Genomic DNA, 23,938 nt, shown 5'->3' on the forward strand with positions numbered 1-23,938 from the left:
GACACAATTAGGATCAACGCAATAAAATGCGGACCACTTTTGTTAAAATATTATCTTCAACTAAAACGAAAAGATTTTTAAAGTTTTTCTTTCCTTTTTTCAAAACATTGTGGCAATGAGAGCGATTAAAAAACAAGTTATATTTCGCATTTTGTACTTCATGAAACATTTAAAACATTTTGAGACAAGGGGAAAAAATAAAAAAGACGCCATGTGAGAGGCTACAGTATGCATAGATACAAAATTGCCTTTCTCTTATAAGTGTGACAAGACGGAACATTTTCAACTGACAGTCACACAATAATCCCCACTTTTAATTTTTATATCAGTGGGACCGCCGTCCCCATCCCTCAAAAGACAGCATATTGAAAGCAGTGTGTTGAGTTTAAAGCAGTTATTTGGCAGAGAAATCAAATTTACAGACCTAGACATTGTCCAGACTAGTGCAACAGTAATTTTCGTTTTTTGCGTCCAGCATATGCGTCGATAATGGTCTCAGGTGAGAGCTTGGCCGTAATGTCGTTTTCGATGTGAAGGATCGCAAGAGAGGAAAACCTGGCTGCTCCCATCGTCAACCCCAGCCAGTTCCTTATCCTTATTTAAGATATTTATAATATATAATTTTTTTTAAAGAATGCAATTATTTTTTTTGTTGAAACAATGCAATTACCCGTTTCAGCCGCCAGGGGGGGCAATGCTCCCCCTGCCCCCCCCGCAAACTCCGCGCATGAAGAGAATATATTCTTATCTTATAAGAGCCATGCACTGACTAAACACATCAACAGAACAAGAAGATGGAGCGGTTGCGGAATCATTTACAAATACAAAATATTGTACAAAGTCCATGTTGGTTGAGAATGCGTTGCTTACACTAAAAATCTTTATTATTTACACAATACAATATTTGTTGTGTGTCTATTACACATAGAAATGACGTAAAGATTATCGACATTGACGAAACACTTCCTGTGTCCGAATTCATTCGCTCGTCTTCATTCACTACTTAAAGTGGACTAATGAAGGGTCAATGACTAATGTAGGGAAGGGTGTATAGGGGGATATTTCGGACACAGCCTCAGTAAATTCGGCTTTGTTAAATAAACGCGCACGCACGCAAGCACAGATGCGCGCGCACGTTGCGGTGAAATACACTTTTGACAGTAAAGCTCTTATATCAACACGATTGTATTTTGTCTGAATATATGCGCACAGCCTACTATTGAATTCATTAATGTCTGAAAACCGCAACGGGAAATATGTGAACGAGAAGGACTTTATTGAGTTGGCGCTGATGTTAAATACTGTACATCATTAAAGATGTTAAGTGTGGTCATCGCGTCACGCTCCTCCCGTCCAGCAGGTGGCGGTGACCACAGCTCTGCGCGTGATCTGCTCTTCGCTATAAAACACATAAAGAAGAACACGTCACTCTCGCCCACGCGCCGCTCGCGCGCTCTTTCTGTCTCGAGGTCGCGAGGTGGACGGAAGCAGACGCGTGTAAGTGAGATTTGATTATTCGTGAACATAAAGCTCTTAACGCACCTGTATGACGTCATTATGGACTTCGCGTGTCGCGTTCAGTAATGTGTGAATGAAGCGATAAGAGTTAAGCACACGTGCTCCGTTTGTGCACGTGTCGATGAAAGGATCAGTGTCGTGCAGGTCGCCTTTAATGACGTGAATGTTCATATTTCAAGAGCTGTATGAAGTTAATAACTCGATGTGTGTTGAGATCAGAGTGTGGTCGTGTGGATTTAACATCAGTGTTTGTGTGTGACTGGAGAACAGAAGATGACGTGTTTGTCTCTTCAGGTCAGTCGTGTTTTATCACATGAAGCGCGAGACTAGAGTCACATCGTCACACTGTGATTGTCCCGGTGTGCTAGAGTCCTCGCAGAACAAACTCTCTGCTTATTCATTGGCTGCTGCTTTTCATTGCTCGGCCAATCACCAGCTCAGAAACAAATCCTCTTTATTTAAACCCCGGATGATGATTGAGGATGATGATTGAGGATGATGATTGAGGTTGATGATTGAGGTTGATGATTGAGGTTGATGATTGAGGATGATGATGTTAGCTGACTGTGTACTTCTGCTTCCTCAGATCTCCTGCAGGTTTCACCTCATCACTCATGGAGTCTGATGACATCACTTCCTCTGCAGGTACAAACCGAATGTCTCGTTCTATTCTACACGTGTGTTTGTGCTCAGGTGAAGCGAGACTAGAGTCACATCCTCACACTGTGATTGTCCCGGTGTGCTAGAGTCCTCGCAGAGCAAACTCTCTGCTTATTCATTGGCTGCTGCTTTTCATTGCTCGGCCAATCACCAGCTCAGAAACAAATCCTCTTTATTTAAACCCCGGATGATGATTGAGGATGATGATTGAGGATGATGATTGAGGATGATGATTGAGGATGATGATTGAGGTTGATGATTGAGGTTGATGATTGAGGTTGATGATTGAGGTTGATGATTGAGGATGATGATTGAGGTTGATGATTGAGGATGATGATGTTAGCTGACTGTTTACTTCTGCTTCCTAAGATCTCCTGCAGGTTTCACCTCATCACTCATGGAGTCTGATGACATCACTTCCTCTGCAGGTACAAACCGAATGTCTCGTTCTATTCTACACGTGTGTTTGTGCTCAGGTGAAGCGAGACTAGAGTCACATCCTCACACTGTGATTGTCCCGGTGTGCTAGAGTCCTCGCAGAACAAACTCTCTGCTTATTCATTGGCTGCTGCTTTTCATTGCTCGGCCAATCACCAGCTCAGAAACAAATCCTCTTTATTTAAACCCCGGATGATGATTGAGGATGATGATTGAGGATGATGATTGAGGATGATGATTGAGGATGATGATTGAGGATGATGATTGAGGATGATGATTGAGGATGATGATTGAGGATGATGATTGAGGTTGATGATTGAGGTTGATGATGTTAGCTGACTGTGTACTTCTGCTTCCTCAGATCTCCTGCAGGTTTCACCTCATCACTCATGGAGTCTGATGACATCACTTCCTCTGCAGGTACAAACCGAATGTCTCGTTCTATTCTACACGTGTGTTTGTGCTCAGGTGAAGCGAGACTAGAGTCACATCCTCACACTGTGATTGTCCTGGTGTGCTAGAGTCCTCGCAGAACAAACTCTCTGCTTATTCATTGGCTGCTGCTTTTCATTGCTCGGCCAATCACCAGCTCAGAAACAAATCCTCTTTATTTAAACCCCGGATGATGATTGAGGATGATGATTGAGGTTGATGATTGAGGTTGATGATTGAGGATGATGATTGAGGATGATGATTGAGGATGATGATTGAGGTTGATGATTGAGGATGATGATTGAGGATGATGATTGAGGATGATGATTGAGGTTGATGATTGAGGATGATGATTGAGGATGATGATTGAGGATGATGATTGAGGTTGATGATTGAGGTTGATGAATGAGGTTGATGATTGAGGTTGATGATTGAGGTTGATGATTGAGGATGATGATTGAGGTTGATGATTGAGGATGATGATGTTAGCTGACTGTGTACTTCTGCTTCCTCAGATCTCCTGCAGGATTCACCTCATCACTCATGGAGTCTGATGACATCACTTCCTCTGCAGGTACAAACCAAATGTCTCGTTCTATTCTACACGTGTGTTTGTGCTCAGGTGAAGCGAGACTAGAGTCACATCCTCACACTGTGATTGTCCCGGTGTGCTAGAGTCCTCGCAGAGCAAACTCTCTGCTTATTCATTGGCTGCTGCTTTTCATTGCTCGGCCAATCACCAGCTCAGAAACAAATCCTCTTTATTTAAACCCCTGGGCCCGGTTTTTCAAAAGGTTTAATCCGGATAAAATTGATCCGGATTTAGTAATCCTTTTTTTGCGATCCGTGATCACGTAATCCATCTTACTTTTGGAGCCAGTTTTTTATAGCAACATCGGATTGGATCAATCTGATCCGGATAGGAACTTTTCAGGATCACCAAATCTGGATAACCAGTGCTGGATAACCAGTGCTCAAACAGGATAGGAAATCACAATGTAGAACTATAGATATGTAAAGAGCAACAAGTGGAATAGCCAATGTGGGGTGAATATAAGTTTATTTTTATTTGAAATGAAAACACACACATTTAAAAAAAAACTAAAAACAAGAAAAACCCCACCCCATCCTCTTCCTGCAGTCCGCTCATCTGAGACCTACAACACAAACACTATACATTGAGGATATTTATAACAAGCATCAAGTATAGATATATTGAATTAAAAAAAGACTTAATGTCAAATACTCCACAATAATTTCAGATTTCCTCATCTGATGTGGAGAGACCAGCTTGTCTGAGAGTAGCCTTTAGGAGGCGGATCTCAAGTCTGGCCTTGGTTTGCTGCAGTTTGGTCAGAGTCGGTTGTTCGGTTGTTCCTCTGCCAGAACGAGCAAACAGGACGTGCAACAAGGGACAAAATAGTTAGACACTATTTCTGATTTGGATTTGTTTTGGATTTCAAAAATCAGTGATTGCCATTCTTTGCATTTTTTGGGTTATTCTGTAATCCTTGCATACATCACTAATAAATATTCTAAAAACAAAAATATTTTCGATTGTGATGAATATATATATCAATTAGTGACGGAATAAAATGTATTGTTTTTGGTTTGATAAATTATTTTATGAGGCCAAACTCTTTCTACTTTGCTTTAGGCCTATACTGAAAGGCTGAATACGTTTAATCACTGTAGCCTGACGGATGAACAAATACAATTAAAACCTTATGAATTAATAGGATACCTTGTAAGATACTGGATGATCCAATTATAGTATTGTTTGATACATTTTTTAAGTTTTCATTACATTTTGGGCATGAAATCCACGCTGAATCCACCCTTCTGATGGGATCAGTTTAATCCAGATATTTCGGATCAAAGTGATCCAAATCCTACAAAGAAGTTCTGAAAAACCCAAACTAAAGGTTTGATCCGGATCAAAACCAAGATTGGATTACGTGATCTAATCCGATTATGTGATCCGTTTTTTCTTTTGAAAAACACATTTTCAAGATTTGATCCAATCCGTTATCCAAAATCCTAGTGGATTACTTTTGAAAAACTGGGCCCTGATGATTGAGGATGATGATTGAGGATGATGATTGAGGATGATGATTGAGGATGATGATTGAGGATGATGATTGAGGATGATGATTGAGGATGATGATTGAGGATGATGATTGAGGATGATGATTGAGGATGATGATTGAGGTTGATGATTGAGGTTGATGATTGAGGTTGATGATTGAGGTTGATGATTGAGGTTGATGATTGAGGTTGATGATTGAGGTTGATGATTGAGGTTGATGATTGAGGTTGATGATTGAGGTTGATGATGATGATTGAGGAGGAGGTTGATGATTGAGGTTGATGATTGAGGTTGATGATTGAGGTTGATGATTGAGGATGATGATTGAGGTTGATGATTGAGGTTGATGATTGAGGTTGATGATGTTAGCTGACTGTGTACTTCTGCTTCCTCAGATCTCCTGCAGGATTCACCTCATCTCTCATGGAGTCTGATGACATCACTTCCTCTGCAGGTACAAACTGAATGTCTCGTTCTATTCTACACGTGTGTTTGTGCTCAGGTGAAGCGAGACTAGAGTCACATCCTCACACTGTGATTGTCCCGGTGTGCTAGAGTCCTCGCAGAGCAAACTCTCTGCTTATTCATTGGCTGCTGCTTTTCATTGCTCGGCCAATCACCAGCTCAGAAACAAATCCTCTTTATTTAAACCCCGGATGATTGAGGTTGATGATTGAGGTTGATGATTGAGGTTGATGATGTTAGCTGACTGTGTACTTCTGCTTCCTCAGATCTCCTGCAGGATTCACCTCATCACTCATGGAGTCTGATGACATCAGTTCCTCTGCAGGTACAAACCGAATGTCTCGTTCTATTCTACACGTGTGTTTGTGCTCAGGTGAAGCGAGACTAGAGTCACATCGTCACACTGTGATTGTCCCGGTGTGCTAGAGTCCTCGCAGAACAAACTCTCTGCTTATTCATTGGCTGCTGCTTTTCATTGCTCGGCCAATCACCAGCTCAGAAACAAATCCTCTTTATTTAAACCCTGGATGATTGAGGATGATGATTGAGGATGATGATTGAGGATGATGATTGAGGATGATGATTGAGGATGATGATTGAGGATGATGATTGAGGATGATGATTGAGGTTGATGATTGAGGTTGATGATGTTAGCTGACTGTGTACTTCTGCTTCCTCAGATCTCCTGCAGGTTTCACCTCATCACTCATGGAGTCTGATGACATCACTTCCTCTGCAGGTACAAACCGAAATTCTCGTTCTATTCTACACGTGTGTTTGTGCTCAGGTGAAGCGAGACTAGAGTCACATCCTCACACTGTGATTGTCCCGGTGTGCTAGAGTCCTCGCAGAACAAACTCTCTGCTTATTCATTGGCTGCTGCTTTTCATTGCTCTGCCAATCACCAGCTCAGAAACAAATCCTCTTTATTTAAACCCCGGATGATGATTGAGGTTGATGATTGAGGTTGATGATTGAGGTTGATGATTGAGGTTGATGATTGAGGTTGATGATTGAGGTTGATGATTGAGGTTGATGATTGAGGTTGATGATTGAGGTTGATGATTGAGGTTGATGATTGAGGTTGATGATTGAGGTTGATGATGTTAGCTGACTGTGTACTTCTGCTTCCTCAGATCTCCTGCAGGTTTCACCTCATCACTCATGGAGTCTGATGACATCACTTCCTCTGCAGGTACAAACCGAATGTCTCGTTCTATTCTACACGTGTGTTTGTGCTCAGGTGAAGCGAGACTAGAGTCACATCCTCACACTGTGATTGTCCCGGTGTGCTAGAGTCCTCGCAGAACAAACTCTCTGCTTATTCATTGGCTGCTGCTTTTCATTGCTCGGCCAATCACCAGCTCAGAAACAAATCCTCTTTATTTAAACCCCGGATGATGATGATGATGATGTTGTTAACAAACTGTATTTCTGCTTCCTCAGATCTCCTGCCGTTCATTCACATTGGAACTTTGGGCTGAAGAATTGTGTTTTTTGAGCTGTGTAACCAATTTTTATATGAATTCATGTACCTCTGCTTGTTTTTTGTACATAACCTTTAAAAATATGTTTGCAATTTATATTGTTTATTAATTAACACAACAGTGTTTCTGTTTATCTCCATTTTCTTTAGGGTCACACATGTGAATAACATTGAATCCAAAAGCAATCTGAATACATTACTCTTATATTGTGATATTTGGATGAGAAAGTAATTTGTTACTGTACTGGAAAACCTTTAAACCCGACCCTGTGTATATTAGTGGAATAGTGCAGTGATTTATATTTTTCACTATTAAGATGTTAAACATGGTCTAATTTTAGAGGAATTTGAATAAAAGCTACAGCAGGAGCTGTTTAAGACACCAAACCTTGTGTTTCGGATACTTTGCTTTTATTCAGTTTAATATACAATTTAGTTTTTTCCTTTATTGGAACGGCGTAGAAGAGAGCAGACAGGAATCAAACTTGGGTATGTGCACTAACCACAAGCGCTTACTTGATATGAAATCTTAGTTTTTCTCAATTGTTTACACACAATTTCTGGAAGCCTCATACTCTCAGAACTCTACACACAAATCAAAAAACACAAACACAATGGGCAAAACCCCTCAATTCTCCTCCAAAATGAAACTTCACATTCAAAACAATGTTCTTCAAAACAATGTTCTTTCTTCTTAAATGACACACACAAACCATCATATGAATAGACATTTATAAGAACCAGTTGAACACTGATGTGCTCTTTATAAAACACTATGATGAATGTAAAACACTTCTCCGTTCATCATAATGACTTTGCTCTTTATATGATTCAGTGTTACACTTATACAGACAGTACATACATAAGTGTGTTGTTAAATATTTTTATTATATATATATAAAATAGTTTTTATAGTCAGAACACACAAATATATTTTATTTTCCCAACAAAAACAATGTACAGTGTACATCCCAACCAACGCAAAGTTGCACATACAGTGGTCTACATACAAAACAACAGAAGAATTGACTGTATACAGTTACAGTAAAAAGACGATGCTGCATCTTCTCTTGGGTTTGGGTCTGACCACAGCACCTCATCCACATCACAAGCAATGTTTTTCAGTCCAGCCATGAAAAGCATCAGCTGCTATATCTCCACATGCATCTTCCATAGCTTGGAGAAGGGTTTTACACATGTGATGAGTCAGTGTGCATATTTGAATGGCAGTGTGTTCCTTGTGAAAACAAGAGATTTTTCTGCCCGAAAATTGTGCCAAATGCAGAGAATTGTGTGTAGTGTTTTGAAAAAAGTGTGTTTTAGATCTGCAATGTGAGTGTAAAGCAGGAATTGTGCTTGTAGTTTAGCAGAATTGGTTCAGGGGTTGGTGAATGAGTTACATGTTGTGGTCATTGTGTCTCAAGTACCAATATTTGTGTGTAAACAATCGAGAAAAACTAATATATGAAAACACAGTTGGCTTTATTCCAGAATGGTGATCCTTGCAAACGCTAAGGTCACTGAAAAGCCCTCGAACAGCAGTTGTCCTCACGTGAAGCATCAAGAAAACATTTAGAATTTTCTGTCAGTTGTGATAAATGTGATCAACTGTAGCTGAGCCACATACATGCAAATAAAGCGGTATAAGCCTTATCTCTGCTGTAGGTGAGGTTTGTGTAATGTATGACTCTTGTTTATCACACATAACCTGAGGATTTCTCATGAATGCCATATGTTTGCATCTACTGAAAAAGTGTTCAGGACAAAGCTTTCAAATCATCAGAAATAAGGCCGGTAAATACAACCATTGAAAGGTTCGTCTGTCTATCTGGGATGGTTTGTCTATGCCAGTGTTTCTCAAAGTGTGGGGCAGGCACCACTGGAGGGGAATAGAGACATGACAAGTGGGATGCGACAAATGGGTGGAAATTTAGTAATTTTGTTCCTATCTACCTTGTTTTGTTTTGAGTGTATGGTCAATAATAATGACATTTAAATGTAAGCTTTACTTAAAAAAAATCTGATTGCAAATAATTTGCAAGAATGATTTTTTTATGTCAGAGGTTTGTGACATGGAGTGAAAAGAACTGGAGATCCTGCACCCGCTGAGAAAACCAAGACAGACAGTGGACCTAAAGTTTATTACCATTTAGTTTTTGCCTATTGGGGACAGGTGAAGCCTCGGACCCCTTCCTTACCTCCAAAGTGGGGAATGGCATAAAAAGTTTGAAGAACACTGGTCTAAGCACACCATAGTGCAGGTGAATTCTGCTGCGCCGCGTGTCTAACCAGCAGTCAACGAAGCACATCAAGAGCGTGTTCACGTCATTACACACTTCTGTTTATCATACTTTAATAACCTCAACATTAGACATGTTCCATGTATTTCTGTCTCTGAGTTTAAAGTGTTATCTGTTGACAAGGTAAAAGATGATGAAGTGGTTGTTGTTTAATGGTTATGTTTCTTGTTGATGAGGAGACAGAGAGATGACAGCGCCCCCCTGAGTTTCACCGCTTCACTGCAGGCCGTAGGCAGAAGAGTGTAGTCAGTCAACCGCTGGAAAACCTGAAACGCACAAACGGATGTCTGAGTATGCATTCATGAACACAACACCAGCAGTGTGAGTTTCTCATTTGTGTCTGCTGAACACAACGCATGTTTATAGAACTCTTTACTCTACTATACAGAATGAAATGAAATTAAAGTGAATGTACAAAGAAAACCCTGAGGTGTACAAGCCTCCATCTTAAACAAATATAAAGTGTTCAATCAGCTTCCATTGTAATTGTCTGCATGTATGCCATTAGAAATTGGACAAAGCTACGTTGTGCTATCAGTTATGTTTTAAGGCACGTTAAGTCGAATGAATGTTAAATATCTTACATTACGTGGCAAACCACCTAAGTTTACATCTTAAACAGCAGAATTCTCAAAAGTTAAGTAATTTGCATCTCTAAAATCTCACTTTTTATGTTTGACTTCGTATATCTCACTACTTCAGTCACTGTCATCAAACTGAATTCACGCTTGAAGCACACGCTTACAAAACTTCCAACCTTTTGACATTGTCAAGCACTGTGGCTAGGGCACAGATATCCCAACTATCCACCTTTTTCGCAATGTGCGAAATTACCCATTATGCCTTGCGTATGTGCGAAGGTCTGATCCTTCAGACTTCACAGCTTGATCCCATTAGTCAGGCATTACCAAGTTAGCTTGAAAGCTTTTAAACGGACATTATAATACTCTTAAATCATTTACAACAGCATAATCTTAAAGAGCAGCGTCTAGATTATTTCACAGGTCCATCGGGCGTGAGTTTTGACCTAGACCGTAAAAAACTACTTTGTTTCTCACCATAAGAAATTGCACAGCAATATCTACAATATCTTAAACTCAAGCCAGCAGGCACATTGGATATATAGTCTTATGAACATAAATGGCCAAGTGCTTTATATTTATAAAAAACACTTTATGCAGCGTTAACATTGGACCAATTATTTGCCATAACCATCAACAGTTCACATTTCCAAAGCGGAGGTCTCTAACTCCAGTGTTCTTTACAGGGGAGTCATAATCTAACGGGAAGGTTTTGATTCCCACACCAGATATAAATAAACCTGATCACATCACATTGGATCATTTATGAAATAACGCAGTATTGGAAACATGTGGATGCTTCAGTATGACTGGTTCTGGTGTGTTTTGTAGGGATACAGCTGCTGTGTTGTTAAACGTTGCCTTTAATTATAGAGCTACAATGCTGACCTGGCCAAACATTCACTTAAATACATACATTACTGTGGTGAGGACGAGAGCCGTGAGGCAGGGCTGGTGGCGTGAGTGATAGTTGCGATGAGCTGTGTCCTGCATGTCTCACGGAGGAGATCTGGAGTTTTAAAAGGATGAGCGGCAGGACTGTTGTCAAGAGAGGACCGGGCCCGGACATGTGTTAAGTTTGTGGTTATGTTTTATGGCCGGCAGTCTACCGTAAGGTGGCTGCCGGTCTTTACTTCCGAATAAAAACACATACTTGTTCACAAGAAGAGCTCTTTCCCCCTCACCCACACAATCCGTCCCTTGCCCTGCCACGGTGCAGCACGAAGCCGCAGTTAGTCCCAGCTATAACCAGCCTTCCCTCATCCACGGACGCTCCAGCCAGTGCATTTAGCCTCGCTGGGCCAGCGCGCTCCCCTAACCGGTCTGCTGACGGTAACCCCCGAACAGATTCGGCCATTATGTCTGTTTCTGGACGCGTGGAAGGTCATTCCAGGCATCTCTCTTTGGCTACTTAACGTGATAGAACACGGGTACTCCCTGCAGTTCAGGCGCAGACCTCCCCGCTTCAGCGGTGTGGTTCCGTCGCTTACGTCAGCGCAAAACGCACCTGTGTTGAGGCAGGAAATCTGCAGCCTGCTTGCGAAAGGAGCGATCGAGCGTGTCCCCCCGAAAGAGTGGGAAAGCGGGTTTTACAGCCGGTATTTTGTAGTATTTTGTAGAGAGATGGTGGTCTGCGTCCGATTCTGGACTTGAGACCCGTCAACCGAGCGCTTCACAAGCGAGCATTCAGAATGACAACTCTAAAACAGATCCTGGCACAAGTGCGCCCCGGGGACTGGTTTGTATCCGTAGATCTGAAGGATGCGTACTTTCATGTTCAGATAAACAAGCGCCACCGAAGGTTCCTGCGATTCTCATTCGAGGATTCAGCGTACCAATTTGCTGTCCTCCCATTCGGACTGGCATTCGCTCTGCGCACATTCTCGAAGTGCGTGGACGCTGCACTTTCCCCTCTCAGAGCGAGTGGAATGCGCATTCTCAATTATCTGGACGATTGGCTTATTTTAGCTCACTTTCGGAAGGCGCTAATCGGTCACACGCAGATGCTGCTTTGTCACTTGACATCCCTGGGGCTGCGCATGAACATGCAGAAGAGCAAACTCACACCGAGTGATGTATGAGTTTGATGTAGGTATGTTTCGACTCAGTGGAGATGCACGCCCGCCTCTCCCCAGAGCGAACGGAGTCCATCTCTTCAGCTCTACATTTTCTCAGGCCGGGCCGGTCTGTTCCCCTGAGGGAGTTCCAGAGGCTTTTGGGTCTCATGGCATCGGCGTCAGCAGTCTGCCACCTAGGTCTTCTGCACATGCGACCACTACAGTTCTGGCTGAAGGCTCGGGTTCCATGGAGAGCATGGTCCTTGGGTCGGGCGCGAGTCCCGGTTACACTCAGCTGCCTCGGCGCCCTGAGCGCATGGTACGACCCGAGCATGTTCTGTCGGGGAGTTCCCCTGGGGCTGGTGACGAGACACACAGTCGTTACGACGGATGCGTCGTCCTCGGGATGGGGCGCGGTGTGCGAGGGCATGCCGGCATCCTGCCTTTGGTCACAGTCTCTGAGGAAATGGCACATAAATCGCTTGAAGCTAAAGGCGGTGTGTCTAGCTCTTCATACTTTTCAGTCGAGGCTGGAGCAGAAACATGTTCTGATTCGCACCGACAACATGTCCGTGGTTTCGTACATAAATCGCCAGGGAGGGATCCGTTCCGGAGCTCTTTTCAAACATGCGGCGGGTCTCCTGCTGTGGGCAGATCGGCATTTACTCTCTATCAGAGCAGCGCATATCCCCGGTCATCTAAGCCGCGGAGCGGACAAGCTTTCAAGGGAGGGTCTTCCGCACGGGGAATGGAGGCTTCATCCCGACACAGTGCTGTTAATTTGGGAACGCTTCGGGAAGGCGGAAGTGGATCTATTCGCGACAAGCGAGAATGCACACTGCCCGTTGTATTTCTCGCTGATCCACTCCCCCATGCGGAGCGACGCGCCGACGGTGCGTTGGCTGGACGTTCGGCTTTACGCGTTTCCTCCGTCGAAGATTTTACCCCTAGTGCTGTGCAAAATCAGAGGAGACGGCTTCTGTGATTCTTGTCGCTCCGTTTTGGCCGAATCAACCATGGTTTCCGGACCTGAGGGAGTTGTTGACGGCACCGCCGTGGCAGATTCCCCTCAGGAGAGACCTGTTGTCCCAAGTGAACCCCTTCGATGCCGCCTTGGGACTTAGCGCTGGTGTTGAAGGCTCTCTCTTCTCCCCCTTTCGAGCCTTTGGACGCGGCTTCTGTAAGAGAGCTCACTCTAAAAACCGTTCTCCTTCTCGCCCTTGCTTCGGCTAAGCGTATAGGGGATTTACAAGCGCTCTCAGTTGGCGCTGATTTCATTCGTTTTGGACCTGGCGACTGCAGCGTCACTCTCCGGCCGAAATCGGCTTATGTGCCAAAGTCCATGTCTACCCCTTTTAGAGCGCAGGTCATTTCTTTGCCCGCTTTGTCTTCCGAGTCGTCAGAATGGTCTGCCCGGTAAGGGTCTTGCGGGCTTACATTGATCGCACGGCCGGGTTTCGGCAGTCTGAGCAGCTCTTTATTTGTTTTGGTGGGGGTACTAAAGGCCGGGCGGTCTCAAAACAGAGGCTCTCTCACTGGGTGGTGGACGCCCTTGGCGTACGAGAGTCAGGGTCGGAACTGCCCCTTCGGTATCAGAGCTCATTCGACTAGGGCTATCGCCTCTTCGTAGGCCTGGTCTAAGGGCACATCTATTCAGGACATATGCTGTGCAGCTGGCTGGTCTTCTCAGAACACCTTCGCCAGGTTCTACAGATTGGATGTGTCCCCGTTGGCTTCTCAAGTCCTCTCGGTGAGTGCTGATTAAGCTTTATCTTCTACCTTGTGATTTCTTGTGCTACACAGTTGTTACCGCATTGCTGTTTACACTGTGCTTGGTGTACTTATGTTCGCTATTATATCGCCCGGGATTCCGTGCTGGTTCTACTGCTGTGGTGTGTGCCCTGTTCAACGCAGCTTGCTGCGTTCGTTGGGTTTGGATATGCAAATTTGCCAAGAGGCCAATCTAGTAGTTCATTGGCGTGCTCAGTGATCTAGCAGTTCATAGGCCGGTTTCAGCCAATCAACGGTTAACGCTTGGGGCGACCTCGCGAATGGTTGATTTGTATGCTTAACATACTTTGTGTGTTATCCCAGTTATCGGGCTGTTTTTGCTAGCTCTCACGGCGGGATTGTACTACAGTTCCATATGCGGTTCTCCGCAATGTCGAAGTGACCGCTCTCGAAAGGGAACGTCTCCGGTTACTTTCGTAACCTCGGTTCCCTGAGAAGCGGGAACGAGACATTGCGTAGAACGCCGTGTTCGCCGCTTATCACCGGCAGGGCGTTTCTCTCGTAGATTCTGAGGAATTGTCGTCATATACACTGTATTTATACTGTCTAGATTCATCAGTATTTGCATACTGTTCATGTCTTGCGACAATTGGCCAGTTTTTTTACTGGCGTTATCCTATAGGACTTCAGGAAAAGTGAAAAAGAGGAGGAGTTTCATATGTGGTTCTCCGCAATGTCTCGTTCCCGCTTCTCAGGGAACCGAGGTTACGAAAGTAACCGGAGATGTTTTGTGATGACACGGCACAACCGATCAGAATCAAGGACCAGAACAACCGTTTTTATAAGACAGATTTCATAATGGTTTTAATGGAAGTGATCTTAAGTGATGTAGCTGCTGCTTTCATCATCTGATGGTTTAAATGGTCACTTAAGATGTTTAGACATGCTGTGAAACTATTTTGTATTTATATGTTGCAACTCTGTAATGCAGTCTAATCATTTGATTTGATTTATAGTTCGTATTTTATTCACTGAAGCAAATGTAGCAGAGTCAGTGTGGTGTCATTGTTACATTAATCATCAAACTAGTCATATCATTAAGAAATAGGATAAATTCACTGGATCAAATCAAAACAGTTGTTTGTTGGAGCTGTTTGTCTGACCTGCAAGAGGCCTTTAGCAGGTTTAATCCCTGCGAGTCTGACGCATCACATGACTGTGGTCTATGACTCGATGAGCATTATGTGCTTCCTGTGTTCTGATATTAAGACATCAGCGAATGGATGCTGATCACTCTTGTGTGCAAGTGTAAGAATGAGTGTGATGCGTTCACTCACAGGGATGCTGTTGGGACACTCGTCTGCTGTGGGATGAAGGAGATAATTCACTTTAGCTGGACTTCTGATGTACACGCAGTTAGCAGCCGCATCCTCAGATACTGACAAGATGTCATAGTGATGATCGGTGAGCTGCTCCATCATCTGTTACGCATGAAACACTACAAACGTCATGTCCACTATGATAGAGATGAAACACTATGTGTGTGTGTGATGCTCACTCGCAGGGTTTTTTTGGCTCCATCACTGTCACTGATGATGATGGTATCAGGACCACCCATAGAGCAGATGTTCTTCAGACGAGAACCTCCAAACACCGGGACAGTGGACACGGCAAAATCCTGAACAAAACACAACATCAGCATCAAAGCCATCATCTAAGCAAACCATTTATTAAATCAAAACTCCTCTGCTGTGGAAATATTGAGATGTTTCAGGGGGAGTCTTGTTAAACATCATCATCAGGGCTCCAGACTGCAACTAAAACGCTTGCATTTACAACAAAAAATATTAATCTGCAAGTGATATCGCCACTGGCGACCATGTTAATGTACTCCTTTTTAAATAGTTTCCAACGGAAGCAACGCACTTGTGTAAAAAATCCAGTGTACCAAAAGCCAATGTGAGAGAAAGAGAGTTGTGCATGTAAACCTCACTTCTCGACCCCAACTGGTGGTCTTCAACTACTTTTCCTTGAGGGCCAGAATATTATAGTATAAATGGTATGCAGGCCAGATTTTTTAACACATGTTAATTTCTTCTGTAATTTCTGTTATTTATCGCATTTTGTTCCTTTTGTACTTTTTGTTGCTGTTCCTTTTAGATCATATATTAAAACATGCAGTCAGATATTGCATGTGCCTTTTATGATATTTAATTAACAGGGATATTGTCTTTTCTCAAATCAATGAAAGTCAAAAACGCTAATATTTTCAGCACAAGAGTAATCCCTGCCCCTTGTGACGTTAAACTGGTGTCTTATAACATTAAGTCATTTAGCAGACGCTTTTATCCAAAGCGACTTACAGATGAGGAAACATTGGAAGCAGTTATCACAACATAGGCAACAAAATGCATAAGTGCATCAAAACTAGTCCATTAAAGCCTAGCACAGTATACAAAGCTCAGAATAGTGAGGTTAGTATATATATATATATTTTTTTTTTTTTAATGAGAAGACAGAAAAGAATAAGAGGTTAAAATCAATCAGCTACATGTTAAAAAGAATATAAAATAATATAAAAGGAATATTTAAGAATATAAAAAGAATCAGTTGCAAAAACTGAACGCTATCATCACATCTTCAGGTGAAATCCAAATGCACACACTTAAAAGGGCACATCCTTCTGGAGGGGGATGAACAGCTGTTTTCGTAAATTTAGCTGTTTAAATCATACATAAGTAATGAATGCTGCAATAAAAACAACATTTTCCTTTATCTGAGACAACCGTTCACGTGGTGTATCCTTCCTGCAGTAACTGACCGTGACTGTGGATTGCCGACTGGAAAGTTGCAAATAAGATAAGTTGTCGGACAGACTGATCAAATCGCTTTAATGACTTTTGTATTGAATGTAGCAGCGTTTTGGAGTTCAAAGACGTGGCGTCTCAGGACGCGCATTTCTTAAAGCACACCGCTCCTAAAAGTCTCTCCACTTATTTGAAATGTGAAGGTTGGCCAGGTAAAGATGATTTACAATATTACAATTTAATGTTACCCTAAAACTACCTTGTTAATCATTGAAATGAAGTCACAGCCCTGCCCTTTCATCATAAGAGCGCCTGACTCCCATGGCTCATAGCAGGAGCGGTGCGACCAGTTACACCAGCAGCTGGCCTTTTTCTGGCATCCTCAGCGCCAGCGCTCTGCTCTCTGTTTTTACCACGCTCAGTGCCCGATGAGGCAGCACGGAATTAACAGATCTTCACAAAAAAACTCAGCGCTTGTTATTGACAAATATACAAACACAACACGAGCGCATTACTATGATGTGATGTTTGCTGTGACAGATTTTAGTGAGCTCAACAATGTGATATTTGAGACGTTTAAACCTAAACTAACCAAGGAGAAGTTCAGACACCACAGGATCATTTCAAAGCGAGAATAAACAACATGTTGTTAAGTTTTATTTGAAGTTATCTCTACATCGTGAAATACACTTTTTCTGTTGGTTCAAATCAATTCAGAGTACTAATCTGGTCTGGTGTATTCAGAGTTTAAACAGTCGTCAAAGTTTCAATTCCTCTTTTTAAATAAGCAGAACCAAATCGGCTATCAACAGCATTACAATAAACAGTAGACGTATATAGACACAAATATTTGAACAAATTTACCCAGAATTTTATATTTGTGGACAGATGTAACACATATTTGATACTATTTCACAGAATTCTGCAGATTTTCCCCAATCTTAACATGAAGTCTGCAGATTTCATATGGCCTTGCATTCGGGAAAAAACATACAACAGGATGCAAGTTCTTGTTATGTGGCTCTAAAAAAATTATTTGGGGCCTGTTTTTTTTGCTCTATAGGAGCTAATGTCTTCTTAATACATTTTTTTGTCTGGAGCCCTGAAAAATAAAGTTGACTTGATAACAGTTCCTGATGATGCAGGGAAAGCTTTGAGGAAGAATTATTATCTCGTCGCTTCAACTAACAGAGCGCCCAGCGGTTCTGTCCAGTGCTCGTACAGCTGTGTTGGCTTACAACAGCAGAAAGACAGCTACGTCTTCTCTACAGCGACGCACTGATCGTGGATGTACTCGTCCAAACGCATGCCTTTTGTTTCTTAAAGTTTTGTTATCGGTGTGTCTGTGCTATTTCTTATTTGTTCTTGTGTGTTCACTGCTGAGGGGGCCACTGTGCCTTGATGAAACTGTGTCTGCTTACATGTAGCTATTAGTTTAATTATCAATTACAAGCAATCATAAAACACAGCATATTTCAACAAAGTTTGGTGTTAAACGCCAAAATGTAACTGTTATGGTCGGGCCGGGTTAATCAATCTCAGGTACAGGCCGGGATCAGGCTTTCGTTAAAAGGCAGTGCAGTCCTCTAATGTGTATGTATGTTCAGGTGTGATGCGTTGGACTCACCCTGAAGGTGTCGGCCAGAACTTCAGCTCCACGGTGATTTGTGTGTTTAGAAATGCCCACAAAGAATTCTTTTCCTGTGAAGAGCACATCACTTCCCTCTAGCGTTGCCCCGCCGGACCCTCCCTCCTCATCACCCATCTCCACAACTGTCAGACCCAACTCACTCATGACCCGCCGCACCGCCTCAGCCTGAAACACACACACATACAGGTGAGTGTAAATGACCTCAAGGTCTCCTGCACGCGTGTGAACGAGTCTCTTACCTCGCTGTGTCTCTGCTGTTTAAAGGGTCGAGTGATGAGCGCCGTGTCGCCCTGAATCACAGCTGTGTCCTCCATCCTCCAGCTCTCGGGCAGCTCTGAATCTGCAGGGATCTCGATGAGCTGGAGTCCCACCTTCTGTCTCAGCGTTCCCGTAAGAACCCCCATCTGACGCTGAGCCTTCGCAAGATTCGTTTCAACAGAGTCTCCACACTCGGACAACTTACCAAAGGATTCTGGGATAGCTCTGACCACAGCATGAGTGAAGCAGCCGTACGGATGAATGTTGGCCATAATGAGTGTGTACAGCTGTTTTACTGTGTGTGTCTGAATCAGAAACTAGTAAAACAAGAGCGCTTGAGTCACAGGGGAAGGGACGGCAAATTACTTTCAGCAAATCTTTTCAGGCCTTCCAGAATCCACAATTTTTTTTCCTTTAATAGTGCCTTAAAGAGAGAGAGAGAGAGATAGAGGGGATTTAGATACGACATAACTTCATTTCGCAGACGTGGCTATCAATGAGAGAACATTAACATTTGATCAATGAGCAAACAATACGTCTATGATGTTTTCATGTGGGAGGACTAGAGCTCTCTAGAGCTGAAGCTAGAGAAAGAAAAATAAGTTTTGCTCTAATTCTAGAAAAAGTAGTGTGCACTCAGTTGTGCTTAGGGATGCTCCGATCCACCTTTTTTGCTTCCGATACCGATTCCGATACCTGAGATTCAGTATCGGCCGATACCGAGTACCGATCCGATACTAAGGTAAAAATTTTAAAGTGCACAATTACTTAATAAACTATGTGCATTGCTGTGCAAGACATCAGGCTCGACTTAACATAAATTTCCTGACCCCGTAAAACAAAATAACAAACTAATGATTCACAAATTTAGTAAATAGTTTATTAAACCAGCACCGGTGCAAAACAAATGAAAAATAAAACAAAAGTGTTCACTATCTTTGGACAAAAGACATTCAAAATTAAAGTGCAAATTAAGCAGCTGAATATAACAACAGCTTCACTAGCTTGATAAACGGGTATAAATAAATGGAAACAAAATCTCTTAATAATTTTTAAGAAAGTGCAAAAATAATTAAAAAATCAATTCGCAAAAAAAAAAGCTGCTGAAATTGAGCAAAAAAGTAATAGCTTTACTGCTTTAGATATTCAAAGTAACATGAATCAGATCTTTTTAATGCTTTAGTCACTAAAGCAAAGTCCACTTAACTAAACTAAAGTTTAGTGAAAATAAAATTTAACATCCAACACAGAAACAGATGAATAAAACGCTAGCTTCCCTAGCTTAGTAAAACTGCACATGTGTGTTGCATTTAACGTGGCATTTTGTGGCACAAAATTCTTATCCAACCAGTGTGCGGTTAAACTTAAAAGCGACACAGGGGACACGTCGCAGCTCCAGATATCTGTTGTAAAACTCACCGCATTGACATCTTTAATTTTTTCGGATATGTGTTTGCTTTTTGACTTTTCGGTACAGTTCAAGGTAGAGATAAATATTTACGCTTCGGCGTGTCGTACTGCGGCTCCAGGTGGTTTATAAGGAGTCTGAAGCCATTATTCGCAACGACGGACAGCGGTTGCCCATCCATAACAATGAAAGCGGTGGAACTTATTGGCGTAGCTGTTGTAAAATAACTCCAAATGACAGATATTTTGGCTCGCTCCATGCTGTTCGCTGCTATATGTTCACTTGTTCACGTGCACTACGTACAGAGCACGTTGCTAGCGTATGATGTCGCACGTTGCTAGCGTATGATGTCGCACGTTGCTAGCGTATGATGTCACACGTTGCGCAAAGCAGAGCCGCCCACGAGAGAGTTTAAGCGCCGGTGTCTCCATGAACTTTTACATCGTCTAGCACAAATTTTATGTCAGATCGGGTATCGGTGACAAATTGCACCGATACCCGATCTAGAATTTTATTACGTATCGACGCCGATACCCGATACGAATATCGGATCGGAGCATCCCTAGTTGTGCTCTTTCTTACAAAATAACGACATACATGAAAAATTTCAGTCAGGCTTTAGATCGCATCATAGCACTGAAACTGCGCTCGTTAAAATTACAAACGACCTGCTTATAGCATCAAATAAAGGTAACATCTCACTCCTGGTCCTGCTTGACCTTAGTGCTGCGTTCGATACTGTAGACCATAACATACTTCTAGATCGCTTACACAATTATACCGGTATTGAGGGACAGGCACTACAGTGGTTTAGATCGTACTTGTCAGACAGACATCAATTTGTCTATTTAAATGTGGAGTCATCAAATCTAACGCCAGTAAATTATGGATTACCTCAGGGATCTGTTCTAGGACCCTTGCTGTTCTCCATATACATGCTTCCCCTCGGAAACATTATTAAAAAACATAGAATTAGCTTCTGTTGCTATGCGGATGATCCTCAGCTATATATCTCATCAAGACCAGATGATTCCTCCCAGCTATCCAAATTATCAGAGTGCATTGAAGATATAAAACCTTGGATGACCTGTAATTTCCTTCTTTTAAATTCTAATAAAACAGAAATATTACTTATCGGACCAAAGACACGCAAAACAAATATTTCTGATTATAAACTGCAAGTTGAAGGATGTACAGTTACCCCAACAAATACAGTAAAAGATCTAGACGTTATATTAGACAGCAACCTGTCATTTGGAAATCACATCTCAAATGTCACAAAAACAGCCTTTTTCCACCTAAGAAATGTTGCCAAATGATGAAATATTCTGTGTGTTGCTGACGCGGAGAAGCTTATTCATGCATTTATGACCTCAAGACTTGACTACTGTAATGCACTACTTAGTGTTTGTCCTTCATCATCAATAAACAAACTACAGTTAGTTCAGAAAATACCATCACATAACCCCAATGTTATCAACCCTTCACTGGCTACGCATTAAGTATCGTATTGACTTTAAAGTTCTTTTAATCACTTATAAAGCCTTAAAGGGTTTAGCCCCTACCTACCTAACAGAGCTTCTATCACACTACAACCCATCACGCTCTCTAAGATCTCAAAACTCTTTTGATAACACCTAGAATAACTAAATCCACCAAAGGGGGCCGAGCTTTCTCATACGTAGCACCTAAACTCTGGAATAACCTTCCTGATATTATTCCAGGATCAGACAGCTGACAATAAAAACACTTGATCTGTTACACAATAATAATGATAATTACTCATGACATGAGGGGAAATCATAATTTCTTCCTTTATCTGTTTAGTGTCAAGTCTGAGGTGGATATCGACACTGCAGTTTACTGCTGAAGGCATAGTTCACTCCAGAATAAAAACGCTGTCATGAATTACTCACCCTGAAGTGGTTTGACAACCGAGTGTTCTCATCGCTCAATAAATGAATGTTGTGTCTGTGCTGATCTGGGGCCTGTCCTGTGGGTGAAGCTCGACTCTCAGGCGCACACCATTACTTTTGACTGTTTGTACCGTGAATCACGATTACCATGAAAGCTACGATTAAACCGTGTTAAAACGATTAACATCAGCACATCATACAACTATTCACGTTCAACATGGATTGAGTTCTGTATGTTTCATGAAGAATATCAAAATGTTTACCAGGCAGAGTAACGGTGCTACTGCTCTCATCTACATCAGATCTGCTGCTCGTGGAAACAGAGATTAAAGCGCAAACTAATCCTAAACCAACCTGGCGACCCAAACCGGATCAGACCCCTGAGGCCCAGTATTACACTCACTGATGCGTTTGCATCATTCTTTTCATTGTCACGCCGATACTTTTATCCAAATATCTTACAGTGCATTTATTAATCATTAGAGATTAACATCATAAGCCCTTGTGCAGAGGTGCAGGACCAGCAGCTGACACAGATGAATGGAGGTCTCAGGACCCTCATCACGGAGCATGTGACATGAGAAACATACATACAACACACGTGTTCTACTGATTCACATACACCATAATAACCCCATGAGCGCGCGCGCGCACGCACACACACACAATAATAACCCCACGAGCGAGCGCGCGCTGTCCCTTTAAGACTAAACATTAGACTTCTGCACAAATAAACCTCTGAACTGAAGAGTAAATACTCAATCAAGGACACATGTGTCCAAAAATACAACTCCACGATATTTTCTAGAATCACAGAGCCAAACAATTCAAATGCAAAGACAAAGTAACTTCAACACTCATATAAACACACCAAGAGTGTTTTTGTGATGGTCACGTGTTTGTTTCTGGGACCCCAGAAAACTCAAATAAGCCCAAACTCTTCATCCACACAAACAACATGTCTGAGTTCCTGACAGCTGAAAGACTTTCGACCACTAAAAACAGATCAAGTCTCTCTCACGCGCATGATGAGGATAAAGATGTTCGTGTTTCTCAGTGAACACATCTGATGTTTTGTGAAGTGTGTGTGTGTGCGGCTGAAGTTGACTGTAGATCTCTTACCTCAGTTTGACTCTCTCACTTCTGTCTCGACTGTTTCTTCTCTCATTATCCGCCGTGGACCGAACTCTTCCCCTCCCCCCGCGTGCGTCCTGCGCGTGACTGTCTGTGGACAAACTCGTCACGCTGACCAGCGCGCGCGCACACACACACACACACACACACCGTGAGTTTAATTCAATCTGCTGTTTCCCTCAATACTATTCTAAAATATCACAACTAATGTCTCACACACACACTTGAGTCGCGTCTCGCGTGTTTCCACTCACTCGCCCGTCCTGTTCTCACCGCCTCACCTCCATCTCTCTCGCTCTTCACGCAGTTTAGCGATGCGCAAATTAATCGGCTAACGACATCAAAGTATCGCGAGAGCGACTGTAAAGAATTCGGCCTGCGCATCTCTCTCGCGATACTTTGATGACATAAACCGATTGGTCTGCGCTTCGCCCCATTAAGTCTAACAGGATCTCTCTCTCTCTCCTCTCTCTCTCTCTCTCTCTCTCTCTCTCTCTCTCTCTCTCTCTCTCTCTCTCTCTCTCTCTCTCTCTCTCTCTCTCTCTCTCTCGCTCTCTCTCTCTCTCTCTCTCTCTCTCTCTCTCTCTCTCTCTCTCTCCTCTCTCTCTCTCTCTCTCTCTCTCTCTCTCTCTCTCCTCTCTCTCTCTCTCTCTCTCTCTCTCTCTCTCTCTCTCTCTGTGTGTCTCTCTCTCTCTCTCTCTCTCTCTCCAAGATTCAAGATTCAAAAAAGCTTTATTGGCATGATAAAAAGTGTTTTACATTGCCAAAGCAGGAAGATTAAATATAAACATTCTGTATAAAATAAAATAAGAGTATCCTATATAAGAAACAATATGTACACATCAATACAGACATAAAAGTGCGAAGTATTGACAAAAAGTTCTTAGTGAAAGTGACAGGATCCTGTCATAAGTGTCAGTTTGTGTGTGTTGTGTCAGTGTTGTGTGTGTTGTGTCAGTGTTGTGTGTGTTGTGTTGTGTCAGTGTTGTGTGTGTTGTGTGTGTGTT

At 42.4% G+C, this 23,938-nt stretch overlaps 2 protein-coding genes across 6 annotated transcripts; one reads left to right on the forward strand and one right to left on the reverse strand.

The window, feature by feature from the left end:
* The first annotated feature begins 1,479 nt into the window (after window positions 1-1,479).
* On the forward strand, window positions 1,480-7,475 carry LOC306910536 (uncharacterized protein). The gene is made up of 9 exons (XM_079485128.1): window positions 1,480-1,497; window positions 2,548-2,606; window positions 3,564-3,622; window positions 4,311-4,470; window positions 5,533-5,591; window positions 5,869-5,927; window positions 6,283-6,341; window positions 6,739-6,797; window positions 7,049-7,475. Exons 2-6 carry the CDS (start codon window positions 2,576-2,578, stop codon window positions 5,905-5,907), a joined length of 348 nt encoding a protein of 115 aa, XP_079341254.1. The 5' UTR covers window positions 1,480-1,497; window positions 2,548-2,575; the 3' UTR covers window positions 5,908-5,927; window positions 6,283-6,341; window positions 6,739-6,797; window positions 7,049-7,475.
* Window positions 7,476-8,553: 1,078 nt separating this feature from the next.
* Window positions 8,554-23,273, reverse strand: ddah2 (DDAH family member 2, ADMA-independent). 5 transcript variants are annotated; one of them, XM_079485125.1, is made up of 7 exons: window positions 23,182-23,273; window positions 22,920-23,042; window positions 18,455-18,897; window positions 18,192-18,380; window positions 15,316-15,435; window positions 15,095-15,238; window positions 8,554-9,654 (listed from the first exon to the last, which is right to left on the reverse strand). In XM_079485125.1, exons 3-7 carry the CDS (start codon window positions 18,743-18,745, stop codon window positions 9,538-9,540), a joined length of 861 nt encoding a protein of 286 aa, XP_079341251.1. In that variant the 5' UTR covers window positions 18,746-18,897; window positions 22,920-23,042; window positions 23,182-23,273; the 3' UTR covers window positions 8,554-9,537. The 5 variants fall into 5 exon arrangements, with proteins under 5 accessions (XP_079341251.1, XP_079341249.1, XP_079341248.1 ...); XM_079485123.1 differs by having other exon boundaries at window positions 23,152-23,270; XM_079485122.1 differs by having other exon boundaries at window positions 23,156-23,267.
* Between the last annotated feature and the right edge of the window lie 665 nt (window positions 23,274-23,938).

This window comes from Barbatula barbatula (genome assembly GCF_947034865.1).
Source record: "Barbatula barbatula genome assembly, chromosome: 21".
NCBI classification, from domain to species: domain Eukaryota; kingdom Metazoa; phylum Chordata; class Actinopteri; order Cypriniformes; family Nemacheilidae; genus Barbatula; species Barbatula barbatula.